General features: G+C 36.0%; 1 protein-coding gene across 2 annotated transcripts; it reads right to left on the bottom strand.

Annotated features, from left to right (window-relative positions):
• Positions 1–9,206: 9,206 nt before the first annotated feature.
• LOC111854393 (SLIT and NTRK-like protein 4) lies at positions 9,207–14,286 on the bottom strand. Of its 2 annotated transcripts, XM_023832300.2 has the most exons (3): positions 14,215–14,274; positions 13,758–13,932; positions 9,207–13,232 (listed from the first exon to the last, which is right to left on the bottom strand). In XM_023832300.2, the coding sequence occupies exon 3, from the start codon at positions 13,187–13,189 to the stop codon at positions 10,736–10,738; it is 2,454 nt and encodes an 817-aa protein (XP_023688068.1). In that variant the 5' UTR covers positions 13,190–13,232; positions 13,758–13,932; positions 14,215–14,274; the 3' UTR covers positions 9,207–10,735. The 2 variants fall into 2 exon arrangements, with proteins under 2 accessions (XP_023688068.1, XP_023688067.1); XM_023832299.2 differs by having other exon boundaries at positions 13,758–14,286.
• Positions 14,287–15,314: the final 1,028 nt, after the last annotated feature.

The raw sequence follows: 15,314 nt of genomic DNA, 5'->3' as shown, positions 1-15,314 counted from the left end.
CATATCTTTATCGGGATTCTCCATTCATTTCTGTGGGCATAACCATAATCCCAACTGTGATGACCAGACCCCCAACCCCCTACCTTAACCATAAGTATCCAAACTAAATACAAGCCTTTTGACATGTTTACTGTTTTTGATTGCATGCACAAATTTTAATATAACTGAGTTTCCCCTTGTGGGGATTGAAAAAATGGTCCCCACACATTTGGTATGTGTGTGTGTGTGTATATATATGTATATATATATATTTTTTTTTTTTCCCGCATAATTTGCAGTTCCTGTTCTGATCCCTCATTCCCTAAGAGTGGATATTTTAGTGTACAAGTCATTTTTATATAGAAATTAGGTGTTCTTTTTTCTCTGACCTGCTTCAGCTTTCTTTATTCACTGACAATTATATTTTATCGGCTTCAGATTGTTACCTCTGACAAATTATTACTTTATTTAAATACCTGAGTAAACTCATTATTCTCTTGAATCCAGAATCCAGAATGAGCCTACTGAATAGATGAAGTCACAGATTCTCAGTTGTCAAAGTCTAAATTCCTCTTTAGCTTTCATTTAATAGTAACCACTTCAAATATACTGCCACAATTCATGCATGCTGTTTTTGTGACTGAAATTATATTTTTTAAAACATATTCAAAAATACTGCAAGGAAAGATGAAGATCCAAGACAGACCGACAGACGGATAGATAGATAGATAGATAGATAGATAGATAGATAGATAGATAGATAGATATAATTATAATTTAGTTTAAATAAGTTCTGATTTATATTTAAATCACAGTATGCAAAAACAATTGTGAAAAATCTATGATCTTCTATGATTGCCTCAATGTACAGCATTTTGAAAGCAAACAAAATATTTATTGAATTCTAAGCAAATGACTGTTTAACATTCCTGGAGAATTTTACCGTGTTAATGTCTGTAAATATAGTGACACTGAAGAAGAGTTATTCATAAAGCTAAGGGCAGAATAGGTCAGAATAAATGTGGCTGGAACTCGACAAATGCCGCATTACCGCACACCTAATAACAGCTTCGTTATGTATATTTTGACCTTTGCATGAATTATAAAAGAATTTTAGTGTTTTGCTTAGCTGCAAGTCAATAAAGATATGTTGATGCAGAGATTCCACTTTTATCTAGTGGAGAATATGTGTTGTCAACAAGAATTCTCACTCAGAATAATTTCCTTAGCCTATAAACAGCATCAACACAAGGATTTTGGCGCTGTAGTGATTCATAAAGGAGATCCCCTGTGTGTCAAAGAAAATCCATGCAGCTTATTTCCATTTGTTTAAATTTTTATCTAGCATGCAAATATTGCTTTGTGGTAATTTTTTTATTCTTTATTTTTTGCTGGAGTACAGAACTGTCCAGTGAATCTGAAACATCACGGTCACTAACAGTTTTGTTACTATTTTAGATTCACGTATTAAATAAAATATAAAATTCTACTATGCAATGAAAATAAAATACAATAATCAGCAAAGATATGTACTGAGGATTACGGGGTGTCATATATTGACAAAGCATATTTATTACGAATAGGGCATTTGTGTCACCTTCAGCTTTATCTGTCATTGCAATGTATTTGACAGGAAACATAATCTTCATTCATTAATACAAAAATTATTGTTTGAAAAATTTCCACTGATCATTTGTACTGAGCATTTTTTCCTTTAATGTAATGTAATAAAAATCAAATTAGCATTCTGAATCACATGATTGGGAGCCAGTGCAAAATTCAGCTCAGAGGTGTCTTCCTAACTGAATTACCTCCCCCACAGTTTGCACAAGTGTGAAGGTGACAGTGTAAAAAAATATACTGCCTTTCCATGCAATAAGCACCTGATTCTAGGTAAAATCATATTCTAGTTGAAAAAGGCTTAATTTTCTAAACAGTAATATTTCTCTTCTATGTCACAATGACAAATATAATGATAAGAAGTCTAAATACAGAGACAAAAGGAATCTATGAAAGGACCCATTCCAACTATTATTTCACAAAATTTAAGTGTATGCACTGAACAGTATAATGAACTCCTAGAACACCCAATCCACAATTTATGAAGCAAATCCATTCATTAGAACTGGTCCAGAATGTGAATATTTGCAAATTGGAAACAATAGTCCCATTATATCTAACCATTCCAGACCGGCACAAGTTCACTCCAAATGACCTCAAACATGCACAACCATTAAAGATGTTATTCCATGCTTTGTAAAGTGCATTAGCTGAATACTGATGAAATATAAAAAGGAAAAGTGCAAATAGGTTACGTTCTTGTTGGTAATAATCAAACAATTAATATGCATACTATGTGAACAAGACCAAAAGGTACAGGAGGTGAAGAGGAGAAAAAAAGATGGAAAGTCAGAAAAAAGATGGAACTTTCGATGGAAGCAAGCAGACGTTTCTAAAGTTTTCTGCTCTAAAATAACTGATTTATACAAATAATGTTTTTCTCTTTGCACTTAAGTGGCAACATTTTTCTACGTGGTTTAAATCTACAGACCTCAGTGTGCACTGCACTCCTTTTGATCACAAGTACAAAACGTTCCATAAACTGATGACACCTTGTGTGTTCAGTAAATGAATCAAGGTGGACAGTTTGCCTCCTTGTCCTGTGGCAGTCGAATATCAAACCAAACTTGAAGTAAAATTGTCAGAAGGGCATCCTATTCATTTTTCATCTAATTCTCTAAGGACATCTCCAAATAAATCAAATTTTATGTAAATAGCAACCCTTTGTTACCGTTTTACCATGTCAGTGACGCAAGGTTACTTGTTTCAAAAAAAATATATGGCAGGTGTGGTATATTCAAAGTATTTAGAAAGGTAGCTGGTCACCGAGGATGCAGCAGCATTCGGAAGTACTGTAGCATCGAAAAACATCTAACGGTAAAACAGAAGCTACACGTTTAGACAGTTATTTGGAAATATTACAGATGGGTAAAACGATAATGCCAAAAAAACACATTTATTTAGAATTTGATAATACTGATAATGCTGATTTTGTTTCTACACATTCTGTTCCTGATTGATGATTGATACGCCTTTCGTCAGCATTCATTTACGTCATAATTTCAAAGCGGTCTCCGCATATACTTTATTTGCATAATGTAAAATAAATTTTAATAAAATAAATGTAAAAACAATATGAGCTTCACCATATTACTATACACCAAGGATATTTTCTACTGACCAACAGTTAAAAAAAAATTAGCTGTGAACTGAAAAAATTAGCTGTGAAGCATAATGAAATGAGTCATTCAGTTCTCTGTCGTGATTCAACTAATTACCAGTCTGAATATATTTTACAGGCACTTAACCACCGTTCCCACTTGCTTTAAAAAACTTATTTGTATTATTTAATTAATTTATAATTATACTATAACGAAAACATAGGTGAAAAACTCCAACCTTTTCTATTTTATTTAAGGGGAAAGAAGAAATCTATAGTATATTACAGTATAGTACAGTATAGTAAAGTTATACAACATGTGTAAGTGCTGAAGTATGTATTCCCTGTCATAACACATTATTTACCCCTTTTTCTGTGATCTGTGTCTATTAATTCTACAAGTTATGCAGAACTTTCTCAATGAAATGGAAAAATAGATGTGCTACGCTGTCTAAAAAATGAAAGCTAAAGTTAATGCTTAATGCCCACATGTGTTTTTATCAAGTTACCATCCATTACATGAAATAAAGCAACATTACTTTTGATTTTAACCGAAGAGTGACTTGGGAGGAACGGCATTCATGATTAATGAGACACTGATTATGCAAGACACCAAATATCATTCACATCAGAGGCACCTGGGCCTATTGAGTTTCACCATATTAATAATACAGAAATGCTGCAATCCACTGAAATGATCAGAAGAAAATCAGACAAATTCAATATAAAACATAAGTATTTACTTGTCAGTACGATAAAATATGCCTAGAGAGCTGATCCGATATTACTGGTCATTTTCAAATTAAGCACTACTGCATGCTTGAAACAAGACGAACATACAGATTTAATTTCCAGAATATGTTAACAGTTTCGAACTGTGGGTTACCATCGGGGAATTTTGCAGTTTCATGTAGTAACATGGAAGGCATATAAAGTTTTAGTCATTGAGCAGAAAGGAGAATCTGCCATTAATTACTGTAATTATTACACCAGGTTAAAAAGGGCATACATAACAAAATGATTATGAGCAGTATATGGCAAATTTTCCGTTAACAAAATCACCATATTTTCCTTACCCATATCCGCGCTGGACCTTATAATCATCACATTTTTGTAAGATTAACCAGTGAAGGTGGTGCAGAATTTGTGTGGAAGCTTTTGCAACATCTTATTGCTTTAATGTTGTAGAAACATTTTATTTGTTTTAAATGAAACACAGGATTTGCCTGTGGTTGGCTTTGTCTGTCTTATCCTTGATTGCAACAAAATTTCCAGCACTTCTTGAAGAAGAAACACCCCAGAGAATCATGCACGATGGTTAAAGATAATGTTACTGGGTTGGACGGATAGCAATGATCACCCCCCCCACCCCACCCCACCCCCTAAACACACATGATACTCCCACAATATTGTTTGGGACCAAATCAGCCGCAGACCCCCACCCCCCTACTGTTACTCCACAATATAGGCAGCCAGTCCCAACCATCACACCCAAATCTACAGCCTTTCTAAAGTCGAGTTCTTCTCAGTATTTTCTTCTGTGTAGTGTTGATCCCAATGAAAATACTAGCAGTAAAAATACTACTAATAGTTTTTTTTTCTTTCTTTTCATAATACTGCTGTTTGACTCTTTGTCCCATTTGGTTGCTCAGTTATGTCAGGTATTCAGTGTCAATTTTGTAGAATAGATATTTAAATTTTTATTACATTTTTATTAATTAAATTCAGGTGGATTTCAAATCAATATCTTCATATGTTCATATTTCATTCACATTTTACTGTGATCTGTCATGAAAATTAAATAAATCTGGTAGAGGTTTTAATTATGTAACTTTCACATTTTTATTCTTTAACATAGTTCTATGTCACCTTTCGTCTGCTTTGAAATCCTACATTAACATGTGGGAGAATGATTGTTTTTTTTCTCTCTCTCCTGGGGTAAGAGATCAAAAATAATTTCCTTCTGTTCATGTCTGCATAAATGTATTAAAGAATAAATGAGTGAATAAATTAATCTGCACAATGTATTTGACATAAATCCATCTATCCATCCACCCATCCATCTGGCCAACTTCCATAACTGGTAATGCGTCGTAGCGAGCGTGGTGTATATCCTACAACGCGTAGGACTCTAGGTAAGGGATACCCAGCCAGTCACAGGGAACACACTCACACACACATACAGACACTCACACACACATACAGACACTCACACACACATACAGACACTCACACACACATACAGACACTCACACACGCATACAGACACTCACACACGCATACAGACACTCACACACACATACAGACACTCACACACACATACAGACACTCACACAAACATACAGACACTCACACACGCATACAGACACTCACACACACATATAGACACTCACACACACATACAGACACTCACACGCATACAGACACTCACACACACATACAGACACTCACACACACATACAGACACTCACACACACATACAGACACTCACACAAACATACAGACACTCACACACGCATACAGACACTCACACACACATATAGACACTCACACGCATACAGACACTCACACACACATACAGACACTCACACACACATATAGACACTCACACACACATACAGACACTCACACGCATACAGACACTCACACACACATACAGACACTCACACACACATACAGACACTCACACACACATACAGACACTCACACAAACATACAGACACTCACACACGCATACAGACACTCACACACACATATAGACACTCACACACACATACAGACACTCACACGCATACAGACACTCACACACACGCATACAGACACTCACACACACATACAGACACTCACACACACATACAGACACTCACACAAACCACCACATACTATGTCCAAGTACCCAGTAACCACATCGGGAGAACGTGCAAACTACACGCACACACATACACACACACACAGGTTTGTAATTATATCTTTGTGGGGACTCTCCATTCATTTGTAATGTGAAAACTCCAGTCACAACATGACGACCTTAACCCCTACCCAGCCCTAACCTTAACCATAATTAACCAAACTAAATATGAGACTTTTGACATTTTTAGTTTTTTGATTGCATTCAAAAATCTTTGTTGGGACTTAAAAAATGGTCCCCATAATGTCAAAATAAGTTTTTTTTATCACATTCTGGGGAGCATTTGGTCCCCACAATGTAATATAAACATAATCCACAGACACACGCAACCAATGTAGGAATCAAAACCACAACCACAGAGGTTCTTGGCCACAGTTCTCCCCAATAAACCACTTGTCCTTAATATATAATCGAATTGTACCATGTACATAACCGGTCTTTCTTTAAACATAATTGTTAAGAGTATGTGATGGCATTTGGGAAAATACATCTGGACATTGGAGCTGCATTTATCACAATCAAAGCCACGTTTCATACTAGACCAGTTTGAAATGCATTTGTTTCCTTGTTACTCTTGTCTTCACTCACTATGTTCCCCACATTCTTCTGTTAATAGAGTGAGAATATGTCATTTTATTTCATTTGCCTAAGGTAGGGAAACAAGCCCACATGGTAATTTATCCATCTTCTGAGCACTTATCCTGGTCTAGGTCACCTGGAGCCTGTCCCAGGCAGCACTGGGCACGAGGCTGGGGTACGCCATGGATTGTATGCCAGCACATTGCAGAGCACATATACAGAGGCGCCAATTAGCCTAACTGCATGTCTTTGGGTAGTGGGACAAAGACCAAAGTACCTGGTGAAAACCCGGATGACACGGGGCAGCCACGGACACTCACACATACACAAGCAGAGTGTAAGTGGGAATTAATCCCCCAACCCTGGACATGTGAGACATTAGTGTTCCCCCCTGAGCCAGCTTGTGGCCCTCACTGTAATTCCACTGTGGTAATCTCTGGACAGCTGGGTATGTGCTGTTTCAATCTATCTCCTTTCAGTTCCATATTCATTTACAGTTACCTGTATTTTCATGCATGTGGCTGCCAATGTCTGCTTTCTTATTGATTTAACTAATTCATAAAAATGTTTTGTGTAACAGCCTTAGTACAGATGACCAATGTGAGTAAACATAAAAATAACAAGGAATCCCAAATGGCTATCCAGTAATAACATATCTCTAAAATTACATATGTTGCTTTTGGACATTTGGACAAATGAGAATAATCCCAATAATATGCAGCACAGGATAAAGTAGATTAGCTATAGATGTGATCATGTAAACCGATCACGCCTTTCGACAGACTGGTAAATGACATGTTGTGGACTTAATTTTGATTTTATAATTGATAACCCCCCACCCCCATGCAGACTCCATACACAGAGCATGAGGGTGAGAGATGATCCCCCAACCCCCACCCCAGGACCATCCACTGGGTTCACAGTCAACCAATAATCAAGGAAACTGTCAAAATTTGATGGCTTCACTGGAGAGGAAAATGCAGTGTTAAAGTACAAAAACATTTTTTATATCCCCATTTTTTTCATCAGTGACTTATATATTGTCATATATACTGCCTTACAAATAAGTGACTTTAAATTTAAATTGTTTTGCATATTTCACATATTCAACTTTTTATAAGTCCTGAAAATGTAAAACACCTGTTTTTGTATTGCAATTTTTCTCAAATTTCTTTTACAAATAGATTTAATGATACGCTTTGATGATAACCCAAGCCAGTATTCACCACTCTGAAACCCTGTCCTACCTTCACGTAGAGAACAAGATAAGCTTGTCATAAAATTACTTGTTTAGCCCATACTCACAGGAGTACAAGCATTACTATAGTACAAGAGGTACCCAACTGAATTAGTAAACATAAATGTTTCTGAATGTAATTTATTCAATACAAAAACAAATGACAAACGAATAACAAAAGAACTAAATAGATGCGTAAACTAACAAACAAATAAATGGGGGGTTATTGACATCATTGATGTACTGACATAAACTAAATACACATAACATTGATATAGAGGAAAATAAACATTAAATTAGTCAAATTAATCAAACTTGACCACCTTATAATAAACATTTCTTAGAGTAAGAGGCATTCATTTAAGAGCATGGGTTGCTATTATGCACATAATTAACTTATGGCAACAGTTGTTATTAGTATAAACACTGAAAACCACAATAAACATGTAGCCTTTAGCGAGCTAATGTTAGAAGATTAGCAAACTTATGATAGAAGTTTACATTAGCAATCTTGTAAAATAGGTTAATCACTAAAGGAAAAAATCTAGAGCTGTTAAACATACGGGGCAATTGAGAAGACATATTTGGTTTTGATTTTAGCAACCAGATGACAACATATTAAATTGGTTGACATGAGCTAGTTGTGAAGAAACTTACATCCTTAGAGCGAAGAACAAGAAAAGAAATATCTTCCCGTTCCATTTTGTAGGTATGCATGTGGATATTCATTTACACATGTATATATGTATGTGTGCCGTGCATAGTTTCATGAATTTTGCTCATTTACAATTTCAATTAGGCATTTCAATTAGGCATGAACACTAACCACACAATGTTTAATCTTGTACTAATGAAATAGTGCTGAACCCCTGATCTCATAAGTATTTAAGTGTCAATGGCTTTCTGTATTATTAAAAGTGGACCTTACTGTTACACAGAAACAAGTTTGCTTATTGGCTATTTTATTTATGTTATAAATTCTGAGACATCCATATTTTCAATACAAAAGATTGGATTTGTGATCATTGACCATATCTGAGTAACAACCATGCAAAATCATATATCCGTAAAAAGCAGTTTACAATCACGTTTCTCTTTTTTCTTAATTTTGTGGAAAAATAACATTTTATGGCTTTTTGGAAAAATTCCTTATTCTGATTTTAATAAGATACATTCCAGAAAGCATTGTTTTATATTTCATAAGTAATCTCTGAGTATACAGCAATATTCAAGTAATACCTGAAGGGTAAATTATTGGATAAATAACAACTCATAGAAATATGTCCATTTTTATGTTTTATTTTTGTCTCAATTAACATTAGATAAGAATATTATAATTTTTTAGTTTATCTTAAAAAAGCAAATTTAATCAAGAAAACAACAGAAATTTTAGAAATAATGAAAAAAAAAGCAAAACATAGCTGATTTAAGTATATTATACATTCGTCTATTCATTGGTATTGAACCTGAAAAATCACTTTGACTAATTTTACAATGCTCTGCTTTTCTAAACTCTATCAAAAAATTGTGAAGAGGACAATATATAAAAAGGACTGAACAAAAATGTATGCTTTATATTGCACATGGGGTTTCATGTCCTTTTGAACTTGTTATGTTTCTTAATCTCAGCATTTCTTTATTATTGTTACTTCTTTCCAAATGAGGATGACCTTCATATACACAGTGCCACAAGTTTCCATTGAAACAGTCATTTAATCCATCATTTAATGCAAAATCAATTCATTGTGTATTAATGTGAAATCCAAAAAAATAATAATAACCAACTTGTTAAAGGTATGATATACATCATTCTTAACTTGTACAACAGAATTAAAGGTGAATTATATATAAGATGAATTAAATTATGAATACAAATGATATATAACATTCTTCTAATGTGGAGCCATTTTAAGAGAAAAATCAAGAACCACAACAGAAATTTTCAAGTCTGGTTAGTAGAGCAATTAAATTTTTTGACAGTTATAACAAGGATTCTGAATATACAATAATATTTACCTTTATATTACCAAGTCTATGAATAACCTCTATAGAAAAATATGAAGTTGAATGTACAATGGACTGACAATGGCAATTTTTTCTCCATTTTTTGACCAGTGTTTTCTTGTTCTGAGTGTGAATTTTTACAAACTATTTCACATATACAAATACTGTTGAATTACAAAATAAATCCAAGTATGCTTACATAGCAAGCAACATCATTCTGGCCGTCAGAGCCTTGAAGATTGTATAATGTTCAAATATTTAAAGAGAAACCATGTTAATTACAACAAAACTAACATGATTCTTCACATAAATATATAAATGATTATTCAAATTAAAACAAACAGATCTACTGGTATTCAGTTTATACAAGTGTTTCAGTTTCTGCGAATAGAGAATTTGCACAAACTCCAGCAATGACAAGCTATTACCAACTGTACAGCAGATGCCGAATATTCAGGTGTAAAAAGATTCTTTTTCGGGGCGAACATGAGGTACAGTCATTACAACAATAATCCGGTTTGAAAAGAAATTCCAAGTTCAGTAGCAGCGATTCGTTTTTTTAAGCAGTGTGTGAAAGCTTAAATCTCAAAGAACAAGATGCATGACGTTCATTTTACAGTGCCATCAGCTAGTTTAGAAAAAGCTGCATTTACTATACAGCAACATCGAAGTTTAAGAAAGTCCAGATTACAGTATGTGGCTATGGCATGTTTTCTATAGAATAATTATGTTAATGACATGTTTTGAGAATAAATGTAAATTTTATTTTTGAGAAGGCACTTTTGTCATGGGAAAAAAAATGCGTGGTCTACATTCTGCTAAGAGCGGTGTGCTCTTCTAGCACTTGAAGGTAGTCAGGTGTACCATGTAGCTTTGATTTAAGTTCGAAGAAGTCACTTTTTCGCTGGTCAGCTATCAGCTTACTGTGGGAGCCCCCAATTAGAGATTTTTTTTTATCTTGTGGCTTCTCAGGATATCTGACCTCAAAGCCACTCATCCCTAAGCTGTTATTCAAAAAGTCCTGAAAGAAGATATTGGATTCTGTTCCTGGTAGGTATTTGTCCATATCATCAATGGTGCTTAGTGCTGTCTGTCTGGGGTCCAATATATCCATATCATCATCAGCAGGATTTCTGTAAAACAGTCTTTGAGAGTCAGCATATGTTAAATCAGAGTCCCTTAGTCCACAAGTATGACTTGAGCCTATGTTTTCATAGGTTTGGGGGATAAAGGTTTCCTCGCCAAGGTGATCCTTCTTATTCGATTTGTGGTCTTGTTTTCTAAGCTGCAGTTGTATGGAGCCACATTCCTGGTTCCCAAACCCTTCATGCCCTCTGGCAGGTTTCTTTGCACATTTCAGCACGAAGAGGAAAAGGCAAAATGCAAGAAAGACTGTGAGTATCAGTACCACTAGGATACTCAGGATCATGATGGAAAAGGGGACTGGTCCGCCAGGAGACGCCCTGCCTACAGGGGGGGTGGAGGTAAGAACCGGGTCAATCAAAATCATGGGCGGCTTCCCAATAAGTCTGGGGCATAAAATTTCGTTTTTTAACAACCGGAGTTCTATGTTAGAAAACTGCACAGGGGAAACACACTTTACATCTTTAGCAGTTACACCCTCCTTCAGCTTCTCCAACCACAGTTTCAAAGCTACTAAATCACAAGTACAATCCCAGGGATTACCTTCCAAGTCAATCTGAGTGATAGATGCGAGCTGGTCTAGAACACCACTCACGGGAAGATAGCGGAAATGATTATTCTTTAGGTTCAGTCTGGTCAGAGGAACCCTAGCAAATATATAAGCTGGCAGACTTCTCAGTACGTTATTGTTCAAATAGAGGAGCTGTAGGTTTGGCATGGGGTCAAACGTCCCCGCAAAAATTTCTTTAATAGAATTGTATTCTAAGTACAAATACTGAAGATTAGACAATCCAAAGAACATTTCGGGATAGAGATAGTCTAACTGATTCCCATTTAAATAGAGCCTACGGAGACTGGTCAGATTAGCAAACACTCCTTTCTGAACTGTAACTATTTGATTGCTACCCAAATGTAATAAATCCAATCCTTCAACCCCTTGAAAATCAGTGGGAGTTATAACTCTAAGGTAATTACCACTAAGGTGCAATTTCTTCGCATTAGGGGGCATGGGTGTCAGATCTGCTAGATTTTCTATATTCCTTTCCTGACAGCTGACACTAATGCCAAAGTCAGAGGGGTGAGCTTTACAGGTACAGGGGGGGGGACAGGGTGACACTGGTGGAATTCGAGTTTGAAATGTCAAAATTTGGCTGAGATTCTGAGTCCCGGGGAAGGTATTTCCAATAAAGAAGCCTGATATTTTGGAAGGGTGTGTTGCTTTGGGCGCTTTGGTAAACAGGGGCGGTATCATCGTTGGTTCAACATTCATTTGCCCATTTACTGGCTGAGAAGGAGGCATCTGGACTTCAAAGTCACTGCCTGTTCCCAGTGGACATAGTTCCTGTTTGGTGGTTTCTTTGAGGAGCCTCCCATACAGGTCACTGGGATCTTCGCATATAGCTTCACCAATATAGATATTATAGGGCATATTCTCCAGCCAGGCTTTCAGAGGTAACAGATCACAGGTGCAATTCCACGGGTTATCATCCAGCTGCAGTTCTACAATTCTTCCAATGTGCTCCAATAGTCCAATGTAGGGTAAGGTCTGTATCCTGTTGCCCCTTATATCCAGATGTGTAAGTGATGCAAAGCGAAAAATATTATCAGGAAGGCTTTGAATAAGATTGTCGTTCAGGATGACCACCTTTAGCTTATGCAGTTTATTGAAGGCCCCTCGCTCAATTAGCTTGATTAAATTGTAGTCAGCTTGGATGTATTCCAAGTTCTCAATACCTAAGAAAGTGTCAGCACGAAGCTCCTTTAATTCATTGTTGTTTAAGTGCAACTGTTTTAATGCACCAAGTCCGAGAAAGGCCCCTCCCTCGATGCTTTGCAGTTCGTTATTTCCCAAATGGAGCGACACCGCATGTGTAAAATTGAGAAAAGAATTGGGGTACAGGATAACCAATAGATTATTCTGAAAATTAAGATGATAGAGGCTGGACGAAGGTGGCTTCAGCTGGGTGGGTCTGTACATACCAATGTTCTCACAGTTCACATAAAGGACGTTCTCGATGGACATGCAGGAGCACGCGCTGCAGGTCTCCGCTGAGCGCTCGGAATCCGAGTTACAAAACGAACTCGGCATGAAGAAAAACGGGAAAACAAGTAGCAGCATTTTGCTTTTTAGAAAGATCCCAGTACGTATAGCATTTATTAACCTTTGGAGGGGAAAAATAAATAATCATCAAATCTCCCACATTTCAGTTACTTACAATTGCAGTTTCAATTATGTTATAATGTGCAAATAATCTAAGTGGAAAAAAAACTGCAAATTTATGTTTAGAATGCTATAAAATATTCCGTCGATAACAGCGTAACGCCAGCAATGATAATACTTCAAGTATTGCCCCTAGTAATATCACTACTGAGAATAACGTCAATAATAACTATGAACTGTGAGCGACGTGTGGTCAAATTTGTGGCACACATATATGCAACATATATACATATACAGCAATACATCTGTATGTATATTGGTATGGAGCCATAGAGCCCATATGTCGTAAACAGTCGGATGTCACGCCACACACACACACACACACACATATATATATATATATATATATATATATATATATATATATATATATATATATATATATATATATATATATATATATATAATCGATTGACATAGTTTTTGGCAGTTTTCGTTGAAAATGACAACAAGGAAATTGCCTTACCTAAAGCGACGGATTCCTTTTCAGAAAAAAACATCAGAATTGTCAGGCTACTGTATGATAAAGCAGTATTCCCACTGATATCGCTTAGATGAATCTTACGTTTTCATTTTATCCCTCGAGTCCCCTAGGCATGATCCACTCGTTTTTAATGCGAAATCATCTCACAATATCCGTCCTAAAGACCACAAAAAAGGTGTATTAATTTTAATTTGTTTTACGATGCAACATCAGTTTTACAAAATAAGCTCCAGCAACAAGCCAAACAGCGTCTCCGGAAAGATGCGCGGGTGCCTAGACAACTCCGACGTTCTTCAGTACGAGAAAGAAAATGTAAATGAAGCTGCTTCTCTCTACAGTCCTTTACAAAGGATAATCCCGAAGCTCAGTTTAAAAACAGATTTCAACAAAATGACGCATATTTCAACCGCACGGAAACAATGTTGCTAATATTGTTCACCTGTTAAAATCTCATACTGTCGGCGGCTCTTCCCTAGTTATGCAGTTGGTAGGGTTGCCAGAGTTTGACAAAAAAAAAGGAAAAAAAAAACGTGCTGTGCAATACAAAAAAAAGAGAGAGAGGGGTGCGGTAATACAGCCGATGACCAATCCGACCGCGGAGTTTCCTTAGTACATGTATTTGAATATTTAAAAACGGATATTGGTTATGCATTAAACGTATATGCGCTGCTAGATTCTGTGTACCTTTCTGTCCAATATTTCTGTGGTGCAGGTTTTTCCTCAAACCACGATAATTGATTGGTATGATATCTGATTTACTCTGTCATTTTATACCCCATATGTAAGGTCATTATGTTTAATTTAATGCTTATTATTATTATTATTATTATTTATTATAGTGATCTCTCACTACATCTGATGATAAATCGAAAGAGCAGAGATGGTTTCTGCTTCAATAGCGCAAAATGAAGGAAAACTTCAAGGGACTACCTAAATATGGTACATTTTAAATGCATTTAATTATTTTCATGGTTGGCTTGATGTCGTAACTGAGCCATATAAGTGAAAGACTATAATTATCTCAAAATAGATGGAAATGACATTTTTGGAACATATTCATTAAACTGAGAAGCATTTCATATGCTAACTAATGGCAGTCAGTCCCACAGATATACCAATATGGCTGTTCTTCATGACTCTACTTTACTTTTCCTCACCAGAAATGAATAGGTGGTAGTTGCAGCTCCGATACATCGGCAGACAAAGACAAACTCACAGAGCGAAATACACAAAATTAGATCTAGAGACACAAGGCCTCGGGTTTGAAAGGCTATTGGCATAACAAAGCATACTCAGAGCAAGATCGCTGCCAAGCAAAGAGGAAAGAATGTGTGAAGTGTAAGCATGTAGCCAGGGTGTACAGATCCTTTATTGTGGGAGAAGAAAGGGCAGAGAATACAGCAGTTAGGGCTCAGATGTTTACTGATTCAGTGACGTGGCAAATTCAGCAATTTGATACAAAGTTACGCCAAAGTGGACATGCAGCAAAAATACATTTAAATGAAGTTAGGAGTTCAGGATAAAGGCATTGCAATGTAT

This window comes from Paramormyrops kingsleyae, chromosome 18 (genome assembly GCF_048594095.1).
Source record: "Paramormyrops kingsleyae isolate MSU_618 chromosome 18, PKINGS_0.4, whole genome shotgun sequence".
Lineage (NCBI taxonomy): Eukaryota > Metazoa > Chordata > Actinopteri > Osteoglossiformes > Mormyridae > Paramormyrops > Paramormyrops kingsleyae.
The sequence above is the reverse complement of the archived record's forward strand: the minus strand, read 5'-3'. Positions and strand labels throughout refer to the sequence as shown.